Source organism: Nycticebus coucang, chromosome 22 (assembly GCF_027406575.1).
Source record: "Nycticebus coucang isolate mNycCou1 chromosome 22, mNycCou1.pri, whole genome shotgun sequence".
Classification (NCBI taxonomy): Eukaryota; Metazoa; Chordata; class Mammalia; order Primates; family Lorisidae; genus Nycticebus; species Nycticebus coucang.
Genome location: NC_069801.1, coordinates 12,457,757 through 12,479,310, shown reverse-complemented (window position 1 = coordinate 12,479,310; position 21,554 = coordinate 12,457,757). Strand labels below are relative to the sequence as shown.

General features: G+C 51.3%; 1 protein-coding gene across 1 annotated transcript in view; it reads right to left on the bottom strand.

Moving 5' to 3' along the window:
- Nucleotides 1-4,843: 4,843 nt before the first annotated feature.
- Nucleotides 4,844-21,554, bottom strand: part of PADI4 (peptidyl arginine deiminase 4) — a 34,067-nt gene continuing 17,356 nt past the window's right edge. Inside the window, exons 6-16 of the mRNA XM_053576174.1 lie at nucleotides 20,884-21,009; nucleotides 17,774-17,952; nucleotides 17,517-17,620; nucleotides 16,615-16,726; nucleotides 15,023-15,130; nucleotides 10,173-10,327; nucleotides 9,074-9,218; nucleotides 8,824-8,926; nucleotides 7,898-7,968; nucleotides 7,565-7,705; nucleotides 4,844-5,308 (exon numbers count right to left, since the gene is read on the bottom strand). Of these exons, the coding sequence (XP_053432149.1) occupies nucleotides 5,075-5,308; nucleotides 7,565-7,705; nucleotides 7,898-7,968; nucleotides 8,824-8,926; nucleotides 9,074-9,218; nucleotides 10,173-10,327; nucleotides 15,023-15,130; nucleotides 16,615-16,726; nucleotides 17,517-17,620; nucleotides 17,774-17,952; nucleotides 20,884-21,009 (1,478 nt within the window). The 3' untranslated portion in view covers nucleotides 4,844-5,074. The remainder of the gene's footprint in view (nucleotides 5,309-7,564; nucleotides 7,706-7,897; nucleotides 7,969-8,823; nucleotides 8,927-9,073; nucleotides 9,219-10,172; nucleotides 10,328-15,022; nucleotides 15,131-16,614; nucleotides 16,727-17,516; nucleotides 17,621-17,773; nucleotides 17,953-20,883; nucleotides 21,010-21,554) is intronic.

Below are 21,554 nucleotides of genomic sequence, written 5' to 3'. Positions count from 1 at the left end.
TTCTGCAGCTGCCAATATTCATTACTTTTCAGCACTGAGGTTTTAGGGATTGTGACTCTTGGGTTCTCTACTCAGGCCTTACTAGTACCATGGTGGTGGGCTAATAAACATACGAGTTTTTACTTTTCCCTGCGACATTTCCCCCCTTTTCCCAAAGTTCAAAGTCCAATTAAGACAAGTCCCTTGAGGAGTTTCCGCAGGCTTCAGCCGTGGGTTGACCAGCCAGTTCCCAGTATGTGGCTGGAGCAGGGCATGTTGATTGTCTTAAAAGTTACCTTTACTTTCCAAGGGGCAGTGAAGCCCTATTCAGCCAGCTCTGATGACTCCAGGTGAGGATTCTTTCTACCTTCGCTGCTGTGTGTGTGGTCAGAATAATGGTGTAAAGTCCTTTCTACCTTGGTTTCAGGGGGACCAGGTTCTGATTCCAGACCTAGACTTGGTGCACATTGATCTTCCAGAGAGAAAAGATGTACAGACAGAAAAGACTAAACAGAACAAGGTTAATTACCCCAGTGGAGATTTTCCTTGTTACTCTTTCTAGGGTTTTGTCTATTCAGTTCAGTCTTTCCCAGTTCTTTTAGGAGTTCCTGCTAAATTGCAGAGAATTGACAGAGGCCTCTTTGAACAACACCAGTGGCAAGGCCTGCATCCAGTTAAGCTTGGCTTCCTGGCCGAGTTTACCAATTTCTGCTCTTATGGTCCTGTTCATGCACTTTACCCTGTCTAAGCTTTGAGGCCTATGAGTTATTTAAAGCTTTAGCTTATTATTTACACTACTTCTGTTATGAAGGCTAGCCCATTGCCAAATTTAAAACAGAGTGGCAACTTAAACCATGAGACAATTTCTCTGGGCAATATTTTTAATTGTTTTTTGTTTTTTTTTGGCTGGGGCTGGGTTTGAACCCACCACCTCCAGCATATGGGACTGGTGCCTTACTTCTTTGAGCCACAGGTGCCACCCCTCTCTGGGCAATATTTTTACTACTTTAGGAGTCTTTTTTATCCTGGTGGGGAAGGCTTTTACCTATTCCAAGTCTGATAGACCATCACCAGCCAGTACTTGTTCCCTCTAAACCTGGGCATTTCAGTAAAGTCTACCTGGAAGTCCTCGAAGGGCGTTGCTCCATATGACTGGATTCCTGGGGGTACCGTTGGTCCTGGGCATACGTTGAACTGGCTGCCGGCAACACGCTGTAGACTGACAGTTTTGGCCAGGGCTGCCAGGTGGGAGATGTAGAAGTACTGGCCCAGAAACTTCATCAAATACTCCTGTCACCACAGTGGCTCCTAGAACCTGGGGGACTGCTACTCATGCATCTGGCATCTTTATTCATCCTCACTCTGCTTCCTGGCTCCCCCGCTGCCAACTATTCCTTCTTCTCCTGGGAGTAGATAGGGGTGAGCTCTGGAACCCATGGGATGAGGGGAGCCACTGGTGACACCTGGTACGGCTGGGAAGCTGCCCTCTTTGCCTGAGTGTCTGCTCTGGTGTTCCCCTTAGCGATGGTGGAAGCATCTCTTGGATGTCCACGACAGTGCATCACTGCCACTTTCCCCCTGCACGCAGCCCCCTGCCCTTCTTCATGCAATACTTCCGTCCTGCTCCAGCAAACACGGGGTAGAGGGAACAGCTGATTCTCTTCAGAGGAGAATGTTTTCGGGGGCAGGCAGAGGCTCTAAAAAAAAAATACAGAATTTATGTATTTTTGTATGTATGTGTGTATTTATGAGATAGAGTCTTGCTCTGTCACCCTAGCTCACAGCAACCTCAAACTCCTGGGCCCAAGCCATCTTCCTGCTTCAGCCTCTCAAGCAGCTGGGACTACAGGTGCCCACCATAATGCCCAGCTAATTTTTCTGTTTTTAGGGGAGACAGGGTCTCGCTCTTGCTCAGGTTGATCTTAGACTTCTGAGCTCAAGGGATCCACCCACCCCAGCTACCCAGATTGCTAGGATTATAGGCGTGAGCCCACTGTGCCAGCCAGGATTAATTGATTTTTGAGACTCTCAAAAACCCCAAATGTATAACACAAAATGTAGCAACTTAACCATTTATAAGTATACAGTGGTGCATATTTACATTATCGTAAAATAGATCTTCAGAAAATTTTCATCTTGCAAATCTGAAATCTATACCCATCCGACAACTCTCTTTTCCTTCCTCCCTCAGCCCCTGGTAACCACCGTTCTACTTTGTGTTTTTGTGAATTTACTCCTTTAGATAATTCATCTAAGTGGCATCATACAGTATTTGTTTTTGTGTGACTGGCGTATTTCACTTAGTATAGTGTGCACAAGGTTCATTGGTGTCATAACAGGTGATAGGACGTCCTTTTCAAGGCTGAATAATATTATTCCACAGCAGGAATTTACCACATTTTCTTTATTCACCTGTTTCTGTATTTTAGCGACAGGGTCTCACTCTGTCACCCAGGCTGGAGTGCAATGGTACAAACACAGTTCACTATAACCTTGAACTCGTGGGCTCGAGCGATCCTCCTGCCTTGGCCTCCTGAGTAGCTGGGACTACAGGTACATGCCACCACACCTATCTATTTTTTCTTATTTTTTTAGAGATGGGTCTCACTGTGTTGTCAAGCTGGTTTTAAACTCCTGGGTTCAAGTGATCTTCCTGCCTTAGGCTCTCGAGTCTTTGGGATTACAGTGAGCCACCAAACTGGGCTGTTTGCCCACTTACTACATTGAGGTTGCTTCCACGCCTTGACTATTTAAACAGTGCTGTTTTGAATACCAGCACACGCATCACTCTTTGAGACCTTGCTTTCAAATCTTTTTTTTTTTTTTGTAGAGACAGATTCTCACTTTATGGCCCTCGGTAGAGTGCCATGGCCTCACACAGCTCACAGCAACCTCCAACTCCTGGGCTTAAGCGATTCTCTTGCCTCAGCCTCCCGAGTAGCTGGGACTACAGGCGCCCGCCACAATGCCCGGCTATTTTTTGGTTGCAGTTTGGCAGGGGCCGGGTTTGAATCCGTCACCCTCGGTATATGGGGCCGGCGCCCCACCGACTGAGCCACAGGCGCCACCCGCTTTCAATTCTTTCATACACCTAGAAGGGGATTGCTGGATTCTGTGATATTTCTATTTCTAAATTTTTGACCAATCCTGTTTTGCATTGCCGTTACACCATTTGACAGTCCTGCCCACAATTAACAAGGGTTCCAATTTCATGGCGTCCTCCTCAACACTTGTTCTTTTTCCTTCTTAATAGTATCCGTTCTAGTGGGTGTGAGCTGATCTCTCCTGGTGGTTGTGATTTGCATTTCTCTGATGGTTAGCGATGTTGAGCATCTGTTCATTTGCTTCTTGGCCAATTGTATATCATCTTTGGAGGAAAGTCTATTATACTCGAGGGTTTATTTCTGGACTCTCTATTCCACGTGTTTGTTTGTCTTTATGCCAGTATCACATTATTTTGAAAACCGTAACTCGTAATATGTTTTGAAAGTAAAAAGTGTTGGCTGACTGGGTGCGGTGGCTCACACCTGTAATTCTACCACTTTGGGAGGCCAAGGTGGGAGGATCCCTGGAGGTCAGGAGTTAGAAACCAGCCTGAGCAAGAGTGAGACTCCATCTCTACAAAAAAAAAAAACCCAGAACAATTAGCAAGGCGTGATGTACCCTATGGTCCCAGCTATTTAGGAGGCTGAAGCAGGGGGATCGCTTGAGCCCAGGAGTTTGAGGTTGCAGTGAGCTATGATAATGCCACTGCACTCTAGCTGGGTGACAGAGCAGGACATTATCTCAAAACAAAAAACAAATGAAATTAGGAAGTGTGAATCCAGAGCCTTTTGATGTTCCTGTTTGAGGTTTGATGTTCATGTATGATCATAAACATACCCTACATTAAAAAACAAACCAAAAGACAGGATTGCTGAGCATTCTCTGAGCATCTTAGACTCCCTGGAGCCAACATCAAGTCTTAATTTTACAGATCTCATGCCATCAAGTTTTATTTTCTACAGCAGAATCTAAGTCTCAATGTCAGGACCATAAAAGACAACATACAAAAAGAACACTGAGGAGACAAGTTACTTCATTCCACAAAAATCCATCGGTCTTACTGTATACAATGCCTAGTCGTGGGTGGATTTTTTGTTTTGGTTTTTTTTTTTTGAGACAGAGCCTCAAGCTGTCACCCTGGGTAGAGCGCCATGGCATCACAGCTCACAGCAACCTCCAACTTCTGGGCTCAAGCAATTCTCTTGCCTCCACCTCCCAAGTAGCTGGGACTACAGGCATCTGCCACAACGCCCGGCTATTTTTTGGTTGCATTGTTGTCATTGTTGCATTGCTGTCATTGTTGATTGGCGGGCCCAGGCTGGATTCAAACCCGCCAGCTCAGGTGTATGTGGCTGGCGCCTTAGCCGCTTGAGCCACAGGCGCCGAGCCGCGTGGGTGGTTTTGTAAAAAAATAAAAAATTCTAGAATGAGGCCTCTCTATGTTGCCCAGGCTGGTATTAAACTCCCAGCCACAAGTGATCCTCCTACCTTGACCTCCTAATGTTGGGATTGCAGGTGTGAGCCACTGCTCAGCCTGTAGGTGGCTTTGAAGAGGGACGTGCCCACACCCTCAGGGGGGCTGAGCCCTCCTCTTCCCCCCTCCTCTTCTTCCTGGAAAGTTTCCACAAGAGAAGCTCAGAACCAAGTAGGACCATGTTATAGACCAAGCGTATGCCGTACATGTAACATTAGCCTTCAACACAGCCTAGGAGCACTTGTGAGTGTAACAGGCAATTCAGCCGTGACAAGTGAGTAAATGAGCAGGTGGATGCTGGCAACAGTATTTTGACCTCATGCACAAAGTAATTCAATACACTTTATTGCAGCTTCTCAGAACAGAACTGAGTTTACAATGCTAAGACCTTCTTGGTATCCTAAGAAGGGACCCCAGGAACTGGGGCAGAGGAGAAGGAAGCAATACCCTGCTGGGATGGGTGGCTGCCTTGGGGAGCCAGAATATCCTTAAGAGCCTTTGCTGTGCCATACTGCAGAGGACCAGCAACCTCTGGCCAGGAGGCTTCTGGGGGCGTAGGACACCAGGGGTGCTGGCTCAGGGCACCATGTTCCACCACTTGAAGGAGAAGGGCTTCCGGCGCACGTTGGTGCCGCAGTGCACCTCCCCGTGCAGCATGTGGTAGGGAGTGAAGTCGTCGATGAAGGTGCAGTGGAGGCCCAGCGGCTCCAGCAGGGACCGCACCGTCTCCTCCAGGCAGCAGCGGCCGTTGATGATGGGCCCGAAGGGCTTGGGGATGCCCAGGTGCTTCCCCAGCACCAGCATGTTCACCTGCAGAGGAGCAAGGGCCCACGTCAGAGGCTCAATCTGAGCATCCCCTTCCCTCTCTGACTTTCAGAAATAATAGCTCCACTTAACAGATGAGAAAACTGAGGCTCAGACAGCTAAAGTGGGTTTCCTAAGACCACTCAGCTATTCTAGGACTTACACCCAAGTCTGTTAGGCTCCAGGGTCCGTGCTGTTAACACTACACTCCCCTCCCCACCTGCTACCTTCTTGTGAACTCTTTCTGCTACTCAAGGCTCAGCTCAAATCCCAGCTCCTCTGTGAAGCTGCCCATGACTCCCCAGACTTTGGCAGTTACTTCTCCTCTCATTAACTCCTATTGCCATGCCTGGCACAGGGTAGGCACTTAAGAAATACCTATTGAGTGGATAAATAAATGACTATCTCTGTTGCTGCACCTCCCCACCATGACTTATGTAAATAAGACCCTGTTTCCTCCATTATATTGGGAGGTGAACTGGTGAGGGAGAAAGAAGAGGATTTGGACTGTAGGCTAATGCGAGTTTGAATCCCAGCTCTGCTACTCAATAGCTGTGTGACCTTCAGCAAGTCACTTCACCTCTCTGAACCACATCAGCAAAATGAGCCCACATACGTGTTTCTCTCACCAGGACTAGATAAAAATGCATACACTCAGCACTGTGCTGGCGCATAGTAGGGGCACAACACTGTTCTCCATGGATCATGGGTCCTTGAGGGGGCATCTCATGCTCTATTATTATTATTCAAAGAAAGCCTGGGCTGAGTGCCTGGCACTGTTAACAGATAAGAAAACTGAGGCTCACACAGGTAAAGGGTTTCCTAAGACCACCCAGCTTAGGGTGGTTTCCTGGGCTGAGTGCCTGGCACTGTGCCAGTGCACTGTGGCACCAACATGCCCTGAAAGCCCTTCTCCTCCTGGCACTCCAGGACCCCGGAGCCTGACAGACTTGGGTGTAAGTCCTAAAATAGCTGGGTGGTCTTACGAAACCCACTTTACCTGTCTGAGCCTCAGTTTTCTCATCTGTTAAGTGGAGCTATTATTTATGAAAGTCAGACAAGGGAAGAGGATGGCCCAGATTGAGCCTCTGACCTGGGCCCTCGCTCATCTGCAGGTGAATATGCTGGTGTTAGGGAAGCAACTGGGCATCCCCAAGCCCACTGTCTGCCTGTTCCAAACCTCCCCCACCTCCCCCTGCTGGCTCCTGGGAGAGAATCTTGTCTCATGCTCAGGCTCCCTTCTGGGAATAAAAGCATGGAGTCAGCCCTTAGCTCTGCTGATGAGGAGATACCTCTTCCCATTAGCTTTTGTGCCTGTGCTGGGAAGCCCTGCTTAGCTCAGCCAGAGAGTAAATGCCTGGGCCCAAGGAATTTTATTCAAGAGGTAAATGGGGGAGGTGCTCCCCCACTCCATCTTCTTTTGGCCAACGAACCCCTTATTCTCAACAAAATCTTTTGTAGAAGCTTGCTACATAAAACAGACGAAATCAGAGCCAGAGGCACTGCCTTTGGTTCCCCAAGGGCCCTGGGGAACCCAGTCTGAAAACCACCATGTTAGGGACTGCTGGCTTCTTCCTGAACTGTGGCCTCCAGCTCCAGAAGGGGTGGATGGCTAAGGGGCCCCAGTGGAGCTGAGTGAAGTGTCTGCCTGGCCCTTGGGTGCTCTTTGAAGAGAGGGAGTTAGAGGGCAGAGGGAAGGTAAACATCCAGTTGACATCAAAGTACCACTCCGGGGGCGGGGGGGTCACAGTTAAAAGTCCAGGACAAAGGTGGGATCCCCCAGGAGTTCACCCTTCAGGAGACTGAATCCCACTGAGCCCGGGCAGTGCTGGCCTCAGCCCCTCAGGGAGGCCTTCCTGGCCCCCCCAGTCTAAGGTGGTGCCCTTCACAGGCATGCCCTTCTTGTTACTTGATACGGCCCCCACCCGTGTCCCCTTTCCCCCCCGCAGGGAAGCTGCTGGTTAGTTAGCAGTGCCGCCTGGTGGTTAGAGCCCCGTCCTGCAGGCACAGCCCTGGCTCTGACGCCAGGCTTTGAATTCTGCCTATTGCCATCTGTGTGTCCTTGCGCCTAAGACCTCATCTCTGTCTCTGACTCCGGTGTCGCTGGGAGATGGCAGAGGTGCTCTCCATGCAGAGTCATCCAGGCCCCAGGCAGGTCAGGAGAAGAGCCAAGCCCCTTGGGCCACTCCCAGATCCCCATTGGCCCCTCAGACAGGGATTTTAAGGCTATTCACACAGGTGAGCCCATGGCCGCCTCCTCACCATGTTTGGAAAAAAGGCTACAGCCTTGCGGGACTCTCTGACATTGCCCAGGAGCCTGAAGAGCTGTGGGATGTCCACAATGTCGCACTCTGTCAGCCCGAGCTCCCGCTTCAGCATCTCGCGGTTCCAGCTGAGGCAGCTCTAGGCAGAAAAGAGAGGGGCAGTCGGTGAAGGCCCAGTGCAGACCTGAGGCCCCTGGCCAGGGGAAGGCCCAGGAACAGAGGTCACGAAGCAGTGAGGGTGTTCTCCAGCATGCGACTCATGCAGGGCTCCCGACTTGTGCCCCTGATCCCAGGGAGGGTGGTGGGCAGGGGTGTCCCTCCAGGTCAGTACCTCCACGTACGCGTTATGCTCTCTCAATATCTTATTTGACAGGATGTTCTTTATTTTCTGCTGTTTTCTTTCTGTCGTGGAGAAAAAGGGGCGGGGGAAAGGCAAAAGACTTCAGAGGTTGATTTCCCTCTCCTCAGTAATGTTGTGGGGGTTCAGTGTCCCCATCTGTAAAATGGGGGCAGTAATCATTCTAAAGTACAGGTTTGTTGGGAGAATCTGTAAGGCAAATACCTTCAATACAATATTTTATCAGTGCAAAGTCTCATTAAAAATGTTCTCGCAAAAAAAAAAAAAATAAAAGTTCTCCCTTAAATTCTCTTATCTCCAAAGAGATACCCCTGAAAGAGGAAGAAACGGGTCTGCGCATTGCCTGAGGCCACATACACCCCCGCCTATTAGGTAGAAACAGAGCCGTGAAGGCTTCTCCACCTTGACCCTGGCCCATGTCTCTGGACTTTACTGAAAGAGCAGCATCTTCGTCTGTGTTCCAACCGGACTGAACTTGTCCCTAGGCCTTCAAACACACGGTGCTTTTCTCCTGCCTCTGAGCCTTTGTGTTTACTGTTCCCTCTGCCTCCAGGATCTCCTGGCCTTACACCTCGCTGCCCCGTTCGCCTAGCTGATTCCTGCTTGTCCTTCACGCTCCCTGCTTGGCCTTTGCTTCCTCCAGGAAGCCTTCCCTGATCTCCACCCAGACCCCTCCCAAACCCCTATTTTGTAGCTGTTTTCCTTGGCCCACTTCCCGTTGAACTGGGAGCGCAGAGGGCAGCCAGCTATTCTGCCCTGTTCAGGAAGTATCCCCAGCGTGAGGCATGGGGCTGGGGGCACAGCAGGTGCTCAGGGGACATCTGTGACCTGGATGTTCCATCTGATACTGAGAGACCACAGAGGAAGGTGCCCAGACACAACAAGGTGGGCTTGCTTACGATTGAGTCCTGCAAACAGCACGGCGTCCCCATGGCCCTCCTTCTGCAGCTCCTGGAATAGTTTGTAGCAGGACCTGGGGCTGGCCAGGAGCAGCCGGAAGCCCTGGAGGCAGAAACACTGGGGTTAGAGGTCAGCTTTGCTGGGGCTCCCAAGCAAGGAGGGGCTCTGCTGAGGATGGGAGGACTGCAGACCTGGACCCAGGCTGGCTTCCTCCTCTGTCTGTTCCCCTAGGCAGCCCCTAGACTGTACCTTCCTGTCAGGTGCAGGAACAAAGCTCAGGAACTCGTCTATGTGGCCCACATCCAGCCAGTCGGAATAGAGTTTCACTGGGGCCTGCACCTGCTGGGCACTGAGGAAGTCCTGCAGGGCTTGGTGCATCTCCCGGCTGTCATCTCTGCCAAGGCAGGGTGCACGGGGTGTCACTGGGCGGAGAGGGCAACAGGGAGGTCTCTGGGGGTCTGGGGGCTAGGCAAAGGCATCAGGACCCTTCAGCTGGGGAAGGGACTCAGTAACACCCTTATCATATCCCCTGACATTTCAGAATTCAGGAAGTGCCATTCTAGTTTTAATGGGGAGAAACTGAGGCATACAGTCACTAAGGTAAGTAGACCAAGCCTCAGAAAGCAGGGCCTGTTGAATTAGACTAAATGCTAGTGCTATGGGTAAACATGGGTTTGGAGCCAGTTAGACCTGTGTTGGTGATCCCTTATTAGCCATGTGGCTTTGGGGACATTCCTTCACCTGTTTGAGCCTTGGTCTTTTCCTACAAGGTCCTTTGTGATCTATCCTCTTGCCGTCTCTCTTGCTCAAACTATTCCAGCTGCCCTGGCCTTCTTGACCACACAAGTTCATTCCTGCCCCAGGGCCTTTGTACCTGCTCTTTCAGCTGCCAGATCTCCATGTGCCCGTTCCCTTCTTGTCATTAGGCTTCAGCTCAAAAGCCCTTTCCCCAGAGTGGCCCTCTGTGATCACCCTAATAGTTCCTACTCCTCTTCTGCTCTCTCTTTTTAGTTTTCTTCCCTATTTAACATTATTTTATTTGTTTATAATCCTGTTGTCTGTCTCCCCCTCTAGAATAGAGGCAGGTCTTGCCTTTCATGTTCACAGTAGCATTTCTGGCTCCCAGCACATGGTAGATGCTTAATGAATATTCATGAGGGTAATTGGCAAAGCTGGTATTTGAACTTGGGTCTACTGGCTGCAAATCCCGCATTCTTTGCCCTATACTTTGATTCCTCTCACACTCTCCGAAGTTTGTTGAGAGCCAACTGGGGGCTTCAGCTCTGGCCTCTGCTTTTCCACAACATCTCTGGGTCCTGGCTGCCCCTTCCTGCCCAGCCCTCCTTACCTAGGGTAGCTGCTATTCCCAATGAGTATCCTGCCCAGCGGGTACTCCTTCTCCCCAACTGTGACTGGGGGGCTCACTTCCAGATTCCCGAAAGAGTCGAGCCCTGTGATCTCCCCTGTTTGGGGCCCTCGAGTCACGTAGCCAAAGTCTGGACCCTGGGATAGGAGAAATGTGTACTAAGAGTTACAGGAATTAGTCCCTGGGCATAGAGATGGGGGTGGGGAGGAGGCAGGGTTAAAGGTGAAGGAATTCAGTAACTGTCAGCAGCTGGTACCTTGCAGGTTATTATTTGTGGGGTGTTGAATTGATTCTATGGACAAGTAAAGGGACTGACATTTGCTGTGTCTCCAATGCGCATGCCAGCTGCTTGGTAAACCTTAACTTAGACATAATAACAAATCCACAAAATGTCATTTTTATCTTCATTTTGTAGATGAGGAAACTAGGCTCGGAATAGTGACATGGCTTCCTCGGTCAGGTTCCATGGCAAGTCTGCAGAAGGACCAGGGTTGGGGCTGGCTATCTCTACAGCCTGCATCCTGATCTCAGGCTGGAATGAACTTCACGGACAGGCTCCCCACTTGGCTCTTCATCAGAGGAGTGGGTGACACATCTCTCTGCCCCCGCGTGAGGTTCCATAACTGCTACAATAAATTGCTACCAACTTAGTGGCATAACTGTTCTCTTAATGGTCTGGACGCAGGCATCCGAAGCCAGCTTCTGGGCTAGAGTCAAGGCATATGGGGCTGGTTCCTGTGGGGAGCGCTGAAGGACAGTCTGTCTCCTTGTCTTTCTCAGCTTCTAGCAGCCACTGGCTGGCGGCCTCTTCTTCCATCTTCAAAGAACATTTCTTCAATCCCTGCTTCTGCTGTCACATGCCTACTCCCCACTGACCCGCCTCCCCCTCTGTGAAGGAGGGTTATGATGTTCTAGAATCCACCTAGGTAACCCAGCATAATTGTCACCTACATCACATTTGCAAAGTCCCTTTGGTCATATATGGAAACACTGGGTTCTGGGGATTAGGATGTGGAGAGGCCATTATGCCCGGCCCCCAGGAGAGTCTGTACCTCTAGATCTGGCCGTCTACCCCTGGATGGTCCTCCTGGGACTTGGAAGGGGTGACGGGCTCCCTGAGAATAGCTTCTAAATTGTGTCCCAACTCGAGTTTCTAGGAAGGTGGGTGGTCTGTGATTCCATGGATTTTAAAACCACATTTCCAATTCCTCCCCATCCCTTTCTCTCTACAACCTGCTGACCTGCCTTCCGCCCACAGTCCGTCAAACTATTCTTGTCCGGGTCGTCCTGACCACGCAGCTGAGCCTGGTGGGCAGCGCCTGGCCTCGTCTTCCCCCAGCGGCCTCTGAATCAGCTGGGCACGTTTTCTGCACTTGATGCTTTTGCTTCACCTCCTACCTCCCTTGTCCCTTTGGGTCTCTGGGGACTCAGGAAATTCCACCCGAGAGCTGACAGCACTCACATTTCTATCTCGTCTTCCCTTTTCTCCCATACGTTAGACACATACCCAGTGTGCCCGATTTCCCGCTTAGATGTTGACTGAATATCTTCCACTTGCCCCAAACAGAACTGCAGATCCCCACTTCCTGCTCCCATCAGCCCATCTCTCCTCCCACAGTCCCACCTTCTCTGGACGGCACCTGCCACTCTCCGAGTTCACAGCCTTGACATCACCTGTGGCTCGTCTCTTTCTCTCTCATAGTGGTCAGGAAATCCTGCTGGCCCTGCCCTCCAGATGCATCCAGAATTTGACATTTCTTGCCTCCTCCCTGCCATGTCTTGTCTGAGCCCCCGTCATCCCTCATTGAGTCACCCTCCTGCTCCTGTCTTTGCTCTGCTATCTGTCCTTGACATGCAGCCAGAGCTTGGTCCTTTTTATAACATAAATCAGACCATCTCTCCTACCCCTCCTGCTGGTGTGCTCTGCTCCAGCCCTTCCAGCCCCCTTGCTGCTCTCTGAACACCTGCCACAGGGCCTTTGCACTGGCTGTTCCCTCTGCCTAAAAACCTCTTCCCCCAACATCCACACGGCCCCTCCCTCACCTCCTTCACTTTTTTGCTCTCAAGTCAGCTTCCCACCAAGGCCCTGACCGTTCTGTTTAAGATTCCAGTTTAATCCTCTCTGCCCTCCCCAACACCACTCTGGCACCTGTGAGCCCCTAGATCCTCCTCTCTTCTGTTTCCCCCTGTAACTCCTGACACTACCTTCCAACATATCATATAACCACTTTGTTATATTTATTGTCTACTGTCTCTCTGGGCCAGACTATCACCTCCAGGAGATCAGGGACCTTGTCATTGCTCACTGATCTATCCCAAGCACCTAGAACAGGGCCTGCCTGGCACAGAGTATAAATTCGAAGAACATTTGATGAAGGAATGATAAATTCATACACATCACTGCTCTGGCTGTCACCATGAGAGGGAGTCAGTTACAGGCTTCGAGTTTGGATTTCTGCAGGCAAATGAAGGAGTGTCCATTGTTTGCAGAAGCGGCTCACCAAGAAGGTCAGTGCAGGGATGTCCACAGATGCTGGGGACACAGATTCAAGGTGCAAAGCTGGAAGGTGTCACCTTTTCCATTTTCCTCCAGTTTTTCTGGCACCTCAAAAATTAAAGTCGCAGGGTGGTGTCAGACATCCTCGGCACCTGCTAATTAATCTCTCATGTTAACCCCCAGAGCACAGACCTGGAGCTCTGAGTTTGCAGTCAGATCGAGCTGGCATCGGTAGCATCACCTCCTCTCATTTCTGTTTAGCTTCACCGTCTCCAACTATCTGGGGGAAGTGCTACAGGTTTCCCACTTACAGGGGTGGTTTAAAACTTTCTGACATTATCGTAGAGAAAGAACAGCCGCTGGGTGTGAAGTCGCATGACAGCTGCCCAGTATATGACCTATGGCATGACAGCCTCAGGCCCCGCCCTCCCCGAACAGGGCAGGCAGGCAATGAAAAGTAAGTGTACAGGTCCATGAGTTATAACAAAATACTCTGGAAGGAACCAACGGTGTGCTGTAGTCGGGAAGGCTGGGACCAGGGTGGGGTCTCTCTGAGGACGGCGTGGACGCTGACAGCTTAATGTTGAGAAGCATCCAACCCTGTGAACAGGGAAGAATGTGCCAGGCAGAGGGAACAGTATATGCAAAGGCTATGAGGTTAGGAAAGTTGGGGCAAATTTGAAGAATAGGAAGTTGCCCGGTGGGTGTGAGGCTGAGTAAGGGACATGGAGAGAGTGGCCCACAATGATGCTGGGGAAGCAGGTGGTGACGAGTTTGATTTTCACTCTAATTCTTTGCATTCTGAGTGATTTGAGACAGAATAAGCAGATGTGCTTAGCCTTGTAGACTGCAGCCTGCTCCCACCTGAGGTCGAAGACACGTGTGCTGAGATGTCTGTCTGTCCAACAGGACTTGTGATATCAGAGAATCTGGCCTTTGTCATACTTGGAGTATCAAAGTCAGGGACACGGTCCTAAACAAGGTAAGACTAAAGCTGGAGAGAAGAGGCAAAGTCATAGCAGCAGCTGGCTGATTTACCCAATAGAATCTCTGCCTCTCTACTGCTCAGCGTGGGGCTTGGCTGGGAGCAAGTGGGACAAGTTGTTGCATTAAACCAAAGTGTCATTCTAAGGCTTCTTGTGCAGCCAAAGTCACCTCCCTTCCCTTGGGACACAGCTCCTCACTGGAAACCCATCACCCTAGGAAATCTTTGTTTGTTTGTTTATTTTGAGACAGAGTCTCACTATGTCGCCCTGGGTAGAGTGCCATGGCGTCACAGCTCACAGCAACCTCAAACTCTTGGGCTTAAGCGATTCTCTTGCCTCAGCCTCCCAAGTAGCTGGGACTACAGGTGCCCACCACAATGCCCGGCCATTTTTTGTTGCAGTTGTCATTGTTGTTTAGCTTGCCTGGGCTGGAGTTGAACACGCCAGCCTCCGTGTATGTGCCTAGCGCCGTAACCACTGTGCCATGGATGCCGAGCCACCCAAGGAAATCTTGTACCCAACATTCCTTCCTTCTTTTCCCCTGGGCACCTTGAGTCCTGGGGTTTCCAGAGCCCAGATTGCAGGCCTGAGGTCTTCCTGGGAAAGCAGGTAGGCAGGTAGGAGCGAGCAGGTTCCCCGAGCCAGACTGGCCTGGTTTGAATATCAACTTCACTCGGAGCTTCCGTTTCTTCGTTTATAAAAATGAGCCCATTGATAGCATCTCCATAAAAGGTTATCAAATTAAATGAGTCAGTACATTTAAAGAACTTAGTACTGACTGTCACAGAATGCGTACTCCATAAATGCCACTATTATTATTATTATTATTATTATTCTGTGCTGAGTTTGCATCAACCTGCCAGACTAGTCATACACAGCTCACCAATATGTCGCTTTCCACCCCCACATGGAGAGACTTTGGCTGATAAAGTCACACCCAGGAAATGACCACTAGCCCTGAAACCCTGCACGTCCCAGATGGAGCCCCAAGGGCCAAACCCCACCCAAAAGACAGCGCCTCCAGCGGGGCATTGGGAAAGGTCCCAGACCTGGCCCCACTCCCACCTTGCAGCAAGAGCATCCTCAGTAGCACAGGATGCCCAGGCCTGACCTCCCCAGCAAGGTGATCTTGAGGACAAGCTGAGCTCATGGGTGACGAGGGCTTTGGGAAATCAAGAGCCAGATTGGTATCGCAGTAATAACAAAAACAACAAGTCCCACCCTCATGATCCCTCTTCAGCAGGTATTCCCGGGCTAGTGGGCTGGGGGAGGAGACAGGCTCACAGGAAGGAATCCTCAAGGCCTAGGGGTTTCAGCAGCCCTGCCCCCTCCCCACCCCTTAGAGGTACCATCACGCGTTGGATGGGGAACTCCTTCAGGCCTCTGTTCCTCGGGGAGTCAAAGACCACAGGCAGTGTTTTGTGTGGGGCTTGGATGTAGCCGATCTCCATTTCATCCTGGGCAGGGCAAGGGGAGAGGGGACTGTTTCACCGCCTGGGTCTTGGCTCCCAGTGCCAGGATGGGGAGCATGGGACCAGCCTTGTGCTCTCACCCTTGCAGTCAAGGGCACATTTCTGTGAGATATCTGACCCTGGAGAAGGGGCTCAGAGAAGGCAGAGTTCCTTGTCCTGTGTTTGCTCTGAGCATGGCAGGCTGTGAGGCTGCCCTTCCCTCCCCTCCTGGTGGTGCTGGGACCCCACAATGGATGAAACTTAGACCCCATCCTCAAGAGCACTGTTTCTCAAGGGGAGAGAGCCAGGGCGCTGGGCAGCAAGCACCCAGTGTTAGGAAGTGGTGGGGAGACACAGAGAAGGGGCTCCCGAATGCAGCTGGGATAGGCCAGAGGGGATCTCCTGGTGGGAGCGCCACTAAGCTGAGGCCTGGAGGTGAGTGAAGGTGACACTTTCTGCCTCCTTCCCAAAAGAGGGCAGGTAAGGCCTGGCCTAAGTCTTAGGGTGAAGGTGGGGGCTGCAGGGAGTTTCAGAAATGAATCTGGTGCAAATCCCACTTCCAGGCCTTGTATTCTATCAGGCAGTTGTGATACTGGACATAGGGACCATGACAAATCACTACTAGTAGGCTGAACTAGAGGGAATTCCTATGCTTACAGGTCAGCCATTTCACAGTTTGACCTGATACCAAAAAGGTGGGGTGACAAGAAAGGAAGAGAGAATGTTATTTGGGGGAGAGGGTGGATGAAAGAGGGATGATTCCCACTGGGGGGGATTGGAGAAATTTGGGGGGGCCTTCAAGCTGGGATTTGCCAGGCAAGACTTAGAGGTGGGAGAGGCTCTTAGAGGTGGGTGAGGAGGCTAGTCCAGGAGAAGCCACAGCAGGGGTCAAGGTGTGGGGGCCGAGCAGGGTGGGAGTGGTAAGTAGGTAGAGTTTCAGCCCAGTACCTGCCCGCTGGCCTTGCCACGCCATGCCAGGCGCTGAGGTGCTGAGCTGCATTAGATCCCCTCCCAGTCTCTATTTGGGGGCACTCAAGGTGTGATGGGGTACTGGCTCAGTGGCAGAGAATGGCAGTAGAGTGTCCCCAGCTTGGTGGCCGGGTCAGGAGGCCCTGGACATAGGCTGAGAAGGAGCAGATGGCAGCCATGCAAAGTGCCAGAGCAGAAGTGTGGCCTGCTCTGGTGGCCAAGCCCAGGAAGGCCAGCTTGGCAGACGGGCCACTGCAGGGACTAGTTGAGCACCAGCCTTCTGAGGTTTGGGTCATGTCCCAAGGCCACATGAGAATCTTCGAGTAGGAAGGGGGTTTCTGCGTTGGTGACCACAGTGGGCCCACAGTAAATGTTGATGAATCACTGGGCTCAGCTCCCTTTTGCAAGGAGTTCCCACCTCCCTGTCCATCCAAGAAAGCGTGGCCAGCAAGGCACTAGGCTGAGCCCCAGGAGCCTGGGTCCCCACTCACTCTGCCCCAGCCCCCTGCGGGGCCACATACCTGCATCCACTGGTCATCCTTGTTCTCCTCCTCTGGGCAGATGGTCAGCTTGCACTTGGCTTTCTTGGCCAGCGTGATCACTGACTTCAGGAAGTCCTCATTGTCCAAAATCCTAGAAAAATTTTGGAGCTTAGGCCTAGAGGGATGGGAAGGGACACAGGAAACACCTGTGGCCTGGACAGAGACTCCTGGCCAGTTTTATTTCATTGAATCCGTGTAACAATCCATGAGGTGGGAACTGGCAGGTACCCCTTCCACCAAGGACAAGACAGAGTAGGGAGGTCACTGGCCAAGGTCGTGCCACCTGGAGACGGCACTGGGATTTGAGTCCAGGCCTCACTGGCTTCTTGCCTGTGTCCTGACTGCCCAGTTGTCCTTTTGACCTTTCTGCCCGTAAAGCAATTCAAAGAGGAGAGGAGAGGACATCTCCAAGACTTACACTCACCAGCGGTCCCCAGAATGCAGGATGGATGCCCGGACCTCCCTAAAACACAGATTGGCCCCCTCCCCAGGGACAAGACCCAACTGCACAGAGGTTGCCTGTCAGAAGGTGCTTTTTAAACACGTTCCCAGGAGTTTCTGGGGCACAAAGTTCACAGCCCCACTCCAAGAAACCCTACAAGGCTAGGCAGGGGCTGATGGGCCTTGACTTTCTGTTCTAGCAACCTCTACAGGCCCCTGGGAGCCACAGTAGGCCTCAGCCTGCATCAGAGCCAGGGAGAGACAGTGACAATGACAATAACAAATTTCTCCTGTCTTTTTATGGCCCAGTACAAGCAGCAAGCTCTTAGTGAGTCAGGAAAGGGGCGCTGTCTTTCCCTTTCTCACGGTGAGCGCTGTGGAAGGGACTTCTGCTCCTCCTAAGGCATCTATGCCCCACACCAGCACCCTGGGCCCCTCACCTACACACGAACACCTCCTGTGGGGGCTGGGTGTTGGGCGTCATGATCCAGGGGGCCACGCGGAAGGTCACACTGTCTTGGAACACCAATATCTCAGGGGACTCCTGCGGGGGATGGTGGAGGGGCGGTCACCACCACTTCTTGGCAGTGGTTTGGAGCCCCCTGACCCAGCTTGGCTCTGTTCCCCTACCCCCACCCCAGCCAGGTCTCTGTCTGGAAGCCCAGGCCCCCTAGTCTGGGCTGCCCTCTTGGCCTACTGGGTTGGACGTGTCCAGCAGGGAGACGGTGAGGGAGATGAGCCCTGGGAAGTCAGCGTCCGGGAAAGTAAGGCCCTCCACGTAGAAGTCTGTGTTGTGCTGGCCGCCTGGAAGCTTCAGGGGGTGAGAGGGCTTCTTGGGCCCCAGGACCATCTTGTACCTGGAGGGCAGCTTGCCTGCTAGGAGAGAGGCAGAGAGGCTCGGGTCTCTGTGTCCCCACCTCTGAAGACTTCTCTTCCTCTCAGTGCTGGGATGCCTTTCCCAGGGCCACCACGTGTCACCACCTCAGGGCACATTGCAGCCCAATCTGGCTGAAGCCCCTGCTTAGGAGAAAGGGACCAAAGCGCCACCTGGGAGAAGATAGGTGGTGTGTTCCTCCTGGGAAGGGCGTGATGGGGTGCCCAACCTATTCCCAGCTTTGCAGGAAGTCCAAGACACACCATTCATTACTTCAGTCCCAAGTGTTTGTTCCAGCCAGATGTCATGTGACACCGAGGGCATGGGTGGGAGGTTTGTCGGGGGCGGGGAGGGCAGAGTCACTGTCCTCCCAGCCCCACCACCATGTTGTGCACAGCCTTGTGGGTGAGTTGGGAGGAGTAAAGACCATCAAACCAACACAGTGAAAAGTGCTGTCATAGAAGAAAGCCCAGAGAGCTTCCTAGAGGAGGTGACGCCTGGGTGGAAGCAAGAATTTGGTCTGTCACCAAAGTCAGTTTAATCACTTTAAGAATGGAAGTGAGTCCGATGGAGTCGGGCTTCTGGAAAAGGTCCTCCCATGGCCTCCCCCATCTCCCTCTGTCTAGAAGCCAAAGTCAAGACATGTGAACCTGATCAGCCCCCTCTGCTCTGCCCTTTCTTCTCCGCCCTCATCTACCACTTTAACTCTTGCATGCTCCACTCCAGCCGCACCGGCCTGACCCATAGGCACAATCCCACCCCAGGGCCTTTGCACTGGTGTTCCTACTGCCTGGAAATGCCCCTCCACTGGGTGTCTGCATGGCTGTTCCTGCACCTCCTTCTGGTCAAATGACACCTTTTGGGGGTACCTTCCTGGGCCACCCCTCACCTCCACGCCTCATTCCACACGACTTCCCTGCTATATTCTTCTATGATTTATTTCCCACCAGGTGACACGGGGGTGTTTTACTGAATTATTTCACCTATCTATTCTTCCAAGCACTGAGATGAAGTGGGGACTTGGTTACATTTTGACTCTTTGTCCTGTGCCGACAGCAGAGCCTGGCACTCCGTGTAGCAGGTCCTCAGGGCTACTGAAAAGTTACAGACGTCTCTGACCAGCAGAATGTTATAGAACAAATGATCACATGACACGTGCTGTCAGCTGGAGTCAAAAGTCTCTGTAGGCTTCCTGAGGGAACATGTGGAGGTTCCTGGAGGGTGGTGCCTCCCGGGAGGGCACCCAGGCTCTGTGCCTCTTCCTGCATGCCTCGCCACGTCCATCTCTTTATCCGTGCCCTTTGTAATATCCTATATAATAAACCAGTAAACAATTGCACTGCGAGGGGAGGAGGAAGGAGATATTTACAATCAGGGAGCCTCCTTCTCCTAGGACAGACTCTGCAGGTCTGTGGGGGGAGCCGCTGGATTCTGCAGTACCCTGTAAACTGCTCTAGACCGGCCAAGAGCTGCTGGGTTTGCGGATGGTGGTTCCAAGGTGGAGAGACATCCTGTTTGGAAGGACGTCACCCTGATCCGAGAAGAATGGCTATGAAGCAGTGGGGAAAATAGCTCATGAGCCAATGTTAAGCGAGAAGAAGCAAACTATAAAAACACTTGCCTAACTCCTCAAAGAAAACTGAAATGTAGAATTACCATAGGATCCAGCAATTCTTCCAAAAGGATTGAAAGCAGAAACCTCAGCAGATATCTGCACACCCATGTTCATAGCAGTGTTATTCACAAGAGCCCGACAGTGGACGCTATGCAAGCGTTCGTTCAATAGCTAGTCAGCACGTGATACAGACACATGACAGAGCATCCAGGCTTAAGAAGGAAGGCGATTCTGGTACATTCTATCACATGCACGAACCTTCAAGACACCGTGTGAATTACCTAAGCCACTCTTAAGAGGACAAATGCTGTAGGATTCCGCTTATGTGAGAGGTACCTCGAGTTGTCAAATTTATAGAGACAGGAGCAGAATGGGGGAAAGGAGAGGCAGGGAGTTAGTGTTTAGTGAGTATAAAATTTCCATTTTGCAACATGAAAAAATATTTCTGGGGATGGTGGCACAACCGTGTGAGTGTACTAAATGTTACTGTACTGTACTCTTAAAAATGTTTAAAATGGGGTGGCACCTGTGGCTTAAAGGAGTAGGGCACCGGCCCCACATGCCGGAGGTGGCGGGTTCAAACCCAGCCCCGGCCAAAAACTGCAAAAAACATAAAAATAAAAATTAAAAAAGTGTCTAAAATGGGCCGGGTGAGGTGGCTCACCCCTGAATCCCAGCACTTTGGGAAGCTGAGGCAGGGAGATCGGTTGAGGTCAGGAGCTTGAGTCCAGCTCGGGCAATACAGCAAGACCTTGTTTCTATGAGAAATAAAAAAATCAGCTGGGTGTGGTGGTGCACACATATAGTCTCAGCTACTTGGGAGGGTGAGGCCGGAGGTTCACTTGAGCCCAAGAGTGTGAGGTTGCTGTGAGCTATGATCATGCCACTGCAGTCTAGCCCAAGTGACAGAGTGAAACCCTGTCTCAAAAAAAAGCTAAAAATGGTGAATTTTAGTTTATGCATATTTTATAATTAAACATTAAAAAGATAACAAAAGCTCTTTGTAAACGAGAGATGGTGTATGTGTGCGTGTGTCTGGGAGAGAGAGAAAGAGAGAGAGAGAGGACAGTGTCTTCAGAAGGAAGGTTATTTCCTCCTCTGCACCCACCAGCACCACACATGATTTTGTTTGAGTTTTGACTAAGTAGTGAAGGAGATGTCGTCTGTCTTGCACACTGTTGCATCCCCTGTTCTTAGAACCTGGCACACAGTAGGTACTCAGGAATTATTTGCCCTAGCAGGGTGTGATGGGGCTGTGCCCAGAGACCGGGCAGGAGCGGAGAAGCTGTCAGAGGAGGGACAGATGAGGCCGACTCACCTGTGGCCTGAAACACCCTCACTTTGTCCATCTCTGATTTGTCCACGTGGAGCAGCATTTGGTGCTTGGTGAAGAAGTCCCCAGGGGTCTTTGTGCTCAGGGTCATCAGGGACATGTCCTGTAGGTCTGGGGCAAGGAGGACACTGCTGGTTGGTCACCCTTAGCCACCTCCTGTCTTCCCTTGGGCCTCCCCTTACCACATTGCCCGATTTTATTTTCTTTATGCTATTTCCAGTATGTAAGTATCATATGTCCATATTTATTGTGTGAGACAGGGTCTCACTCTGTCGCCCAGGCTGGGGTGCAGTGGTGTCATGTAGCTCACTGCAACCTCCAATGCCTGGGCTCAAGTGATCCTCCAGCCTCAGTCTCCCACATAGCTGGGACTGCAGGCATGCACTACTATACCAGCCTAATTTTTAAATTAGAGCAAGATGGGGTATTGCTCTGTTGCCCAGGCTGGTCTCAAACTTCCGGCCTCACCTCAGTCTCCCAAAGTACTGAGATAATAGGCAAGAGCCACCACACCCAGCCTATTTCCAGTATTTAAATGATGCTTTTCATGCTGGAATGAAAGCTAATTAAGATTTTGATCTTCTCCCACTAGGATGAGCTGGGGTGATAAACTCAGCAAGGTGGGGCCCAAGGTGGGTCACTTTGCTCATTGCAGG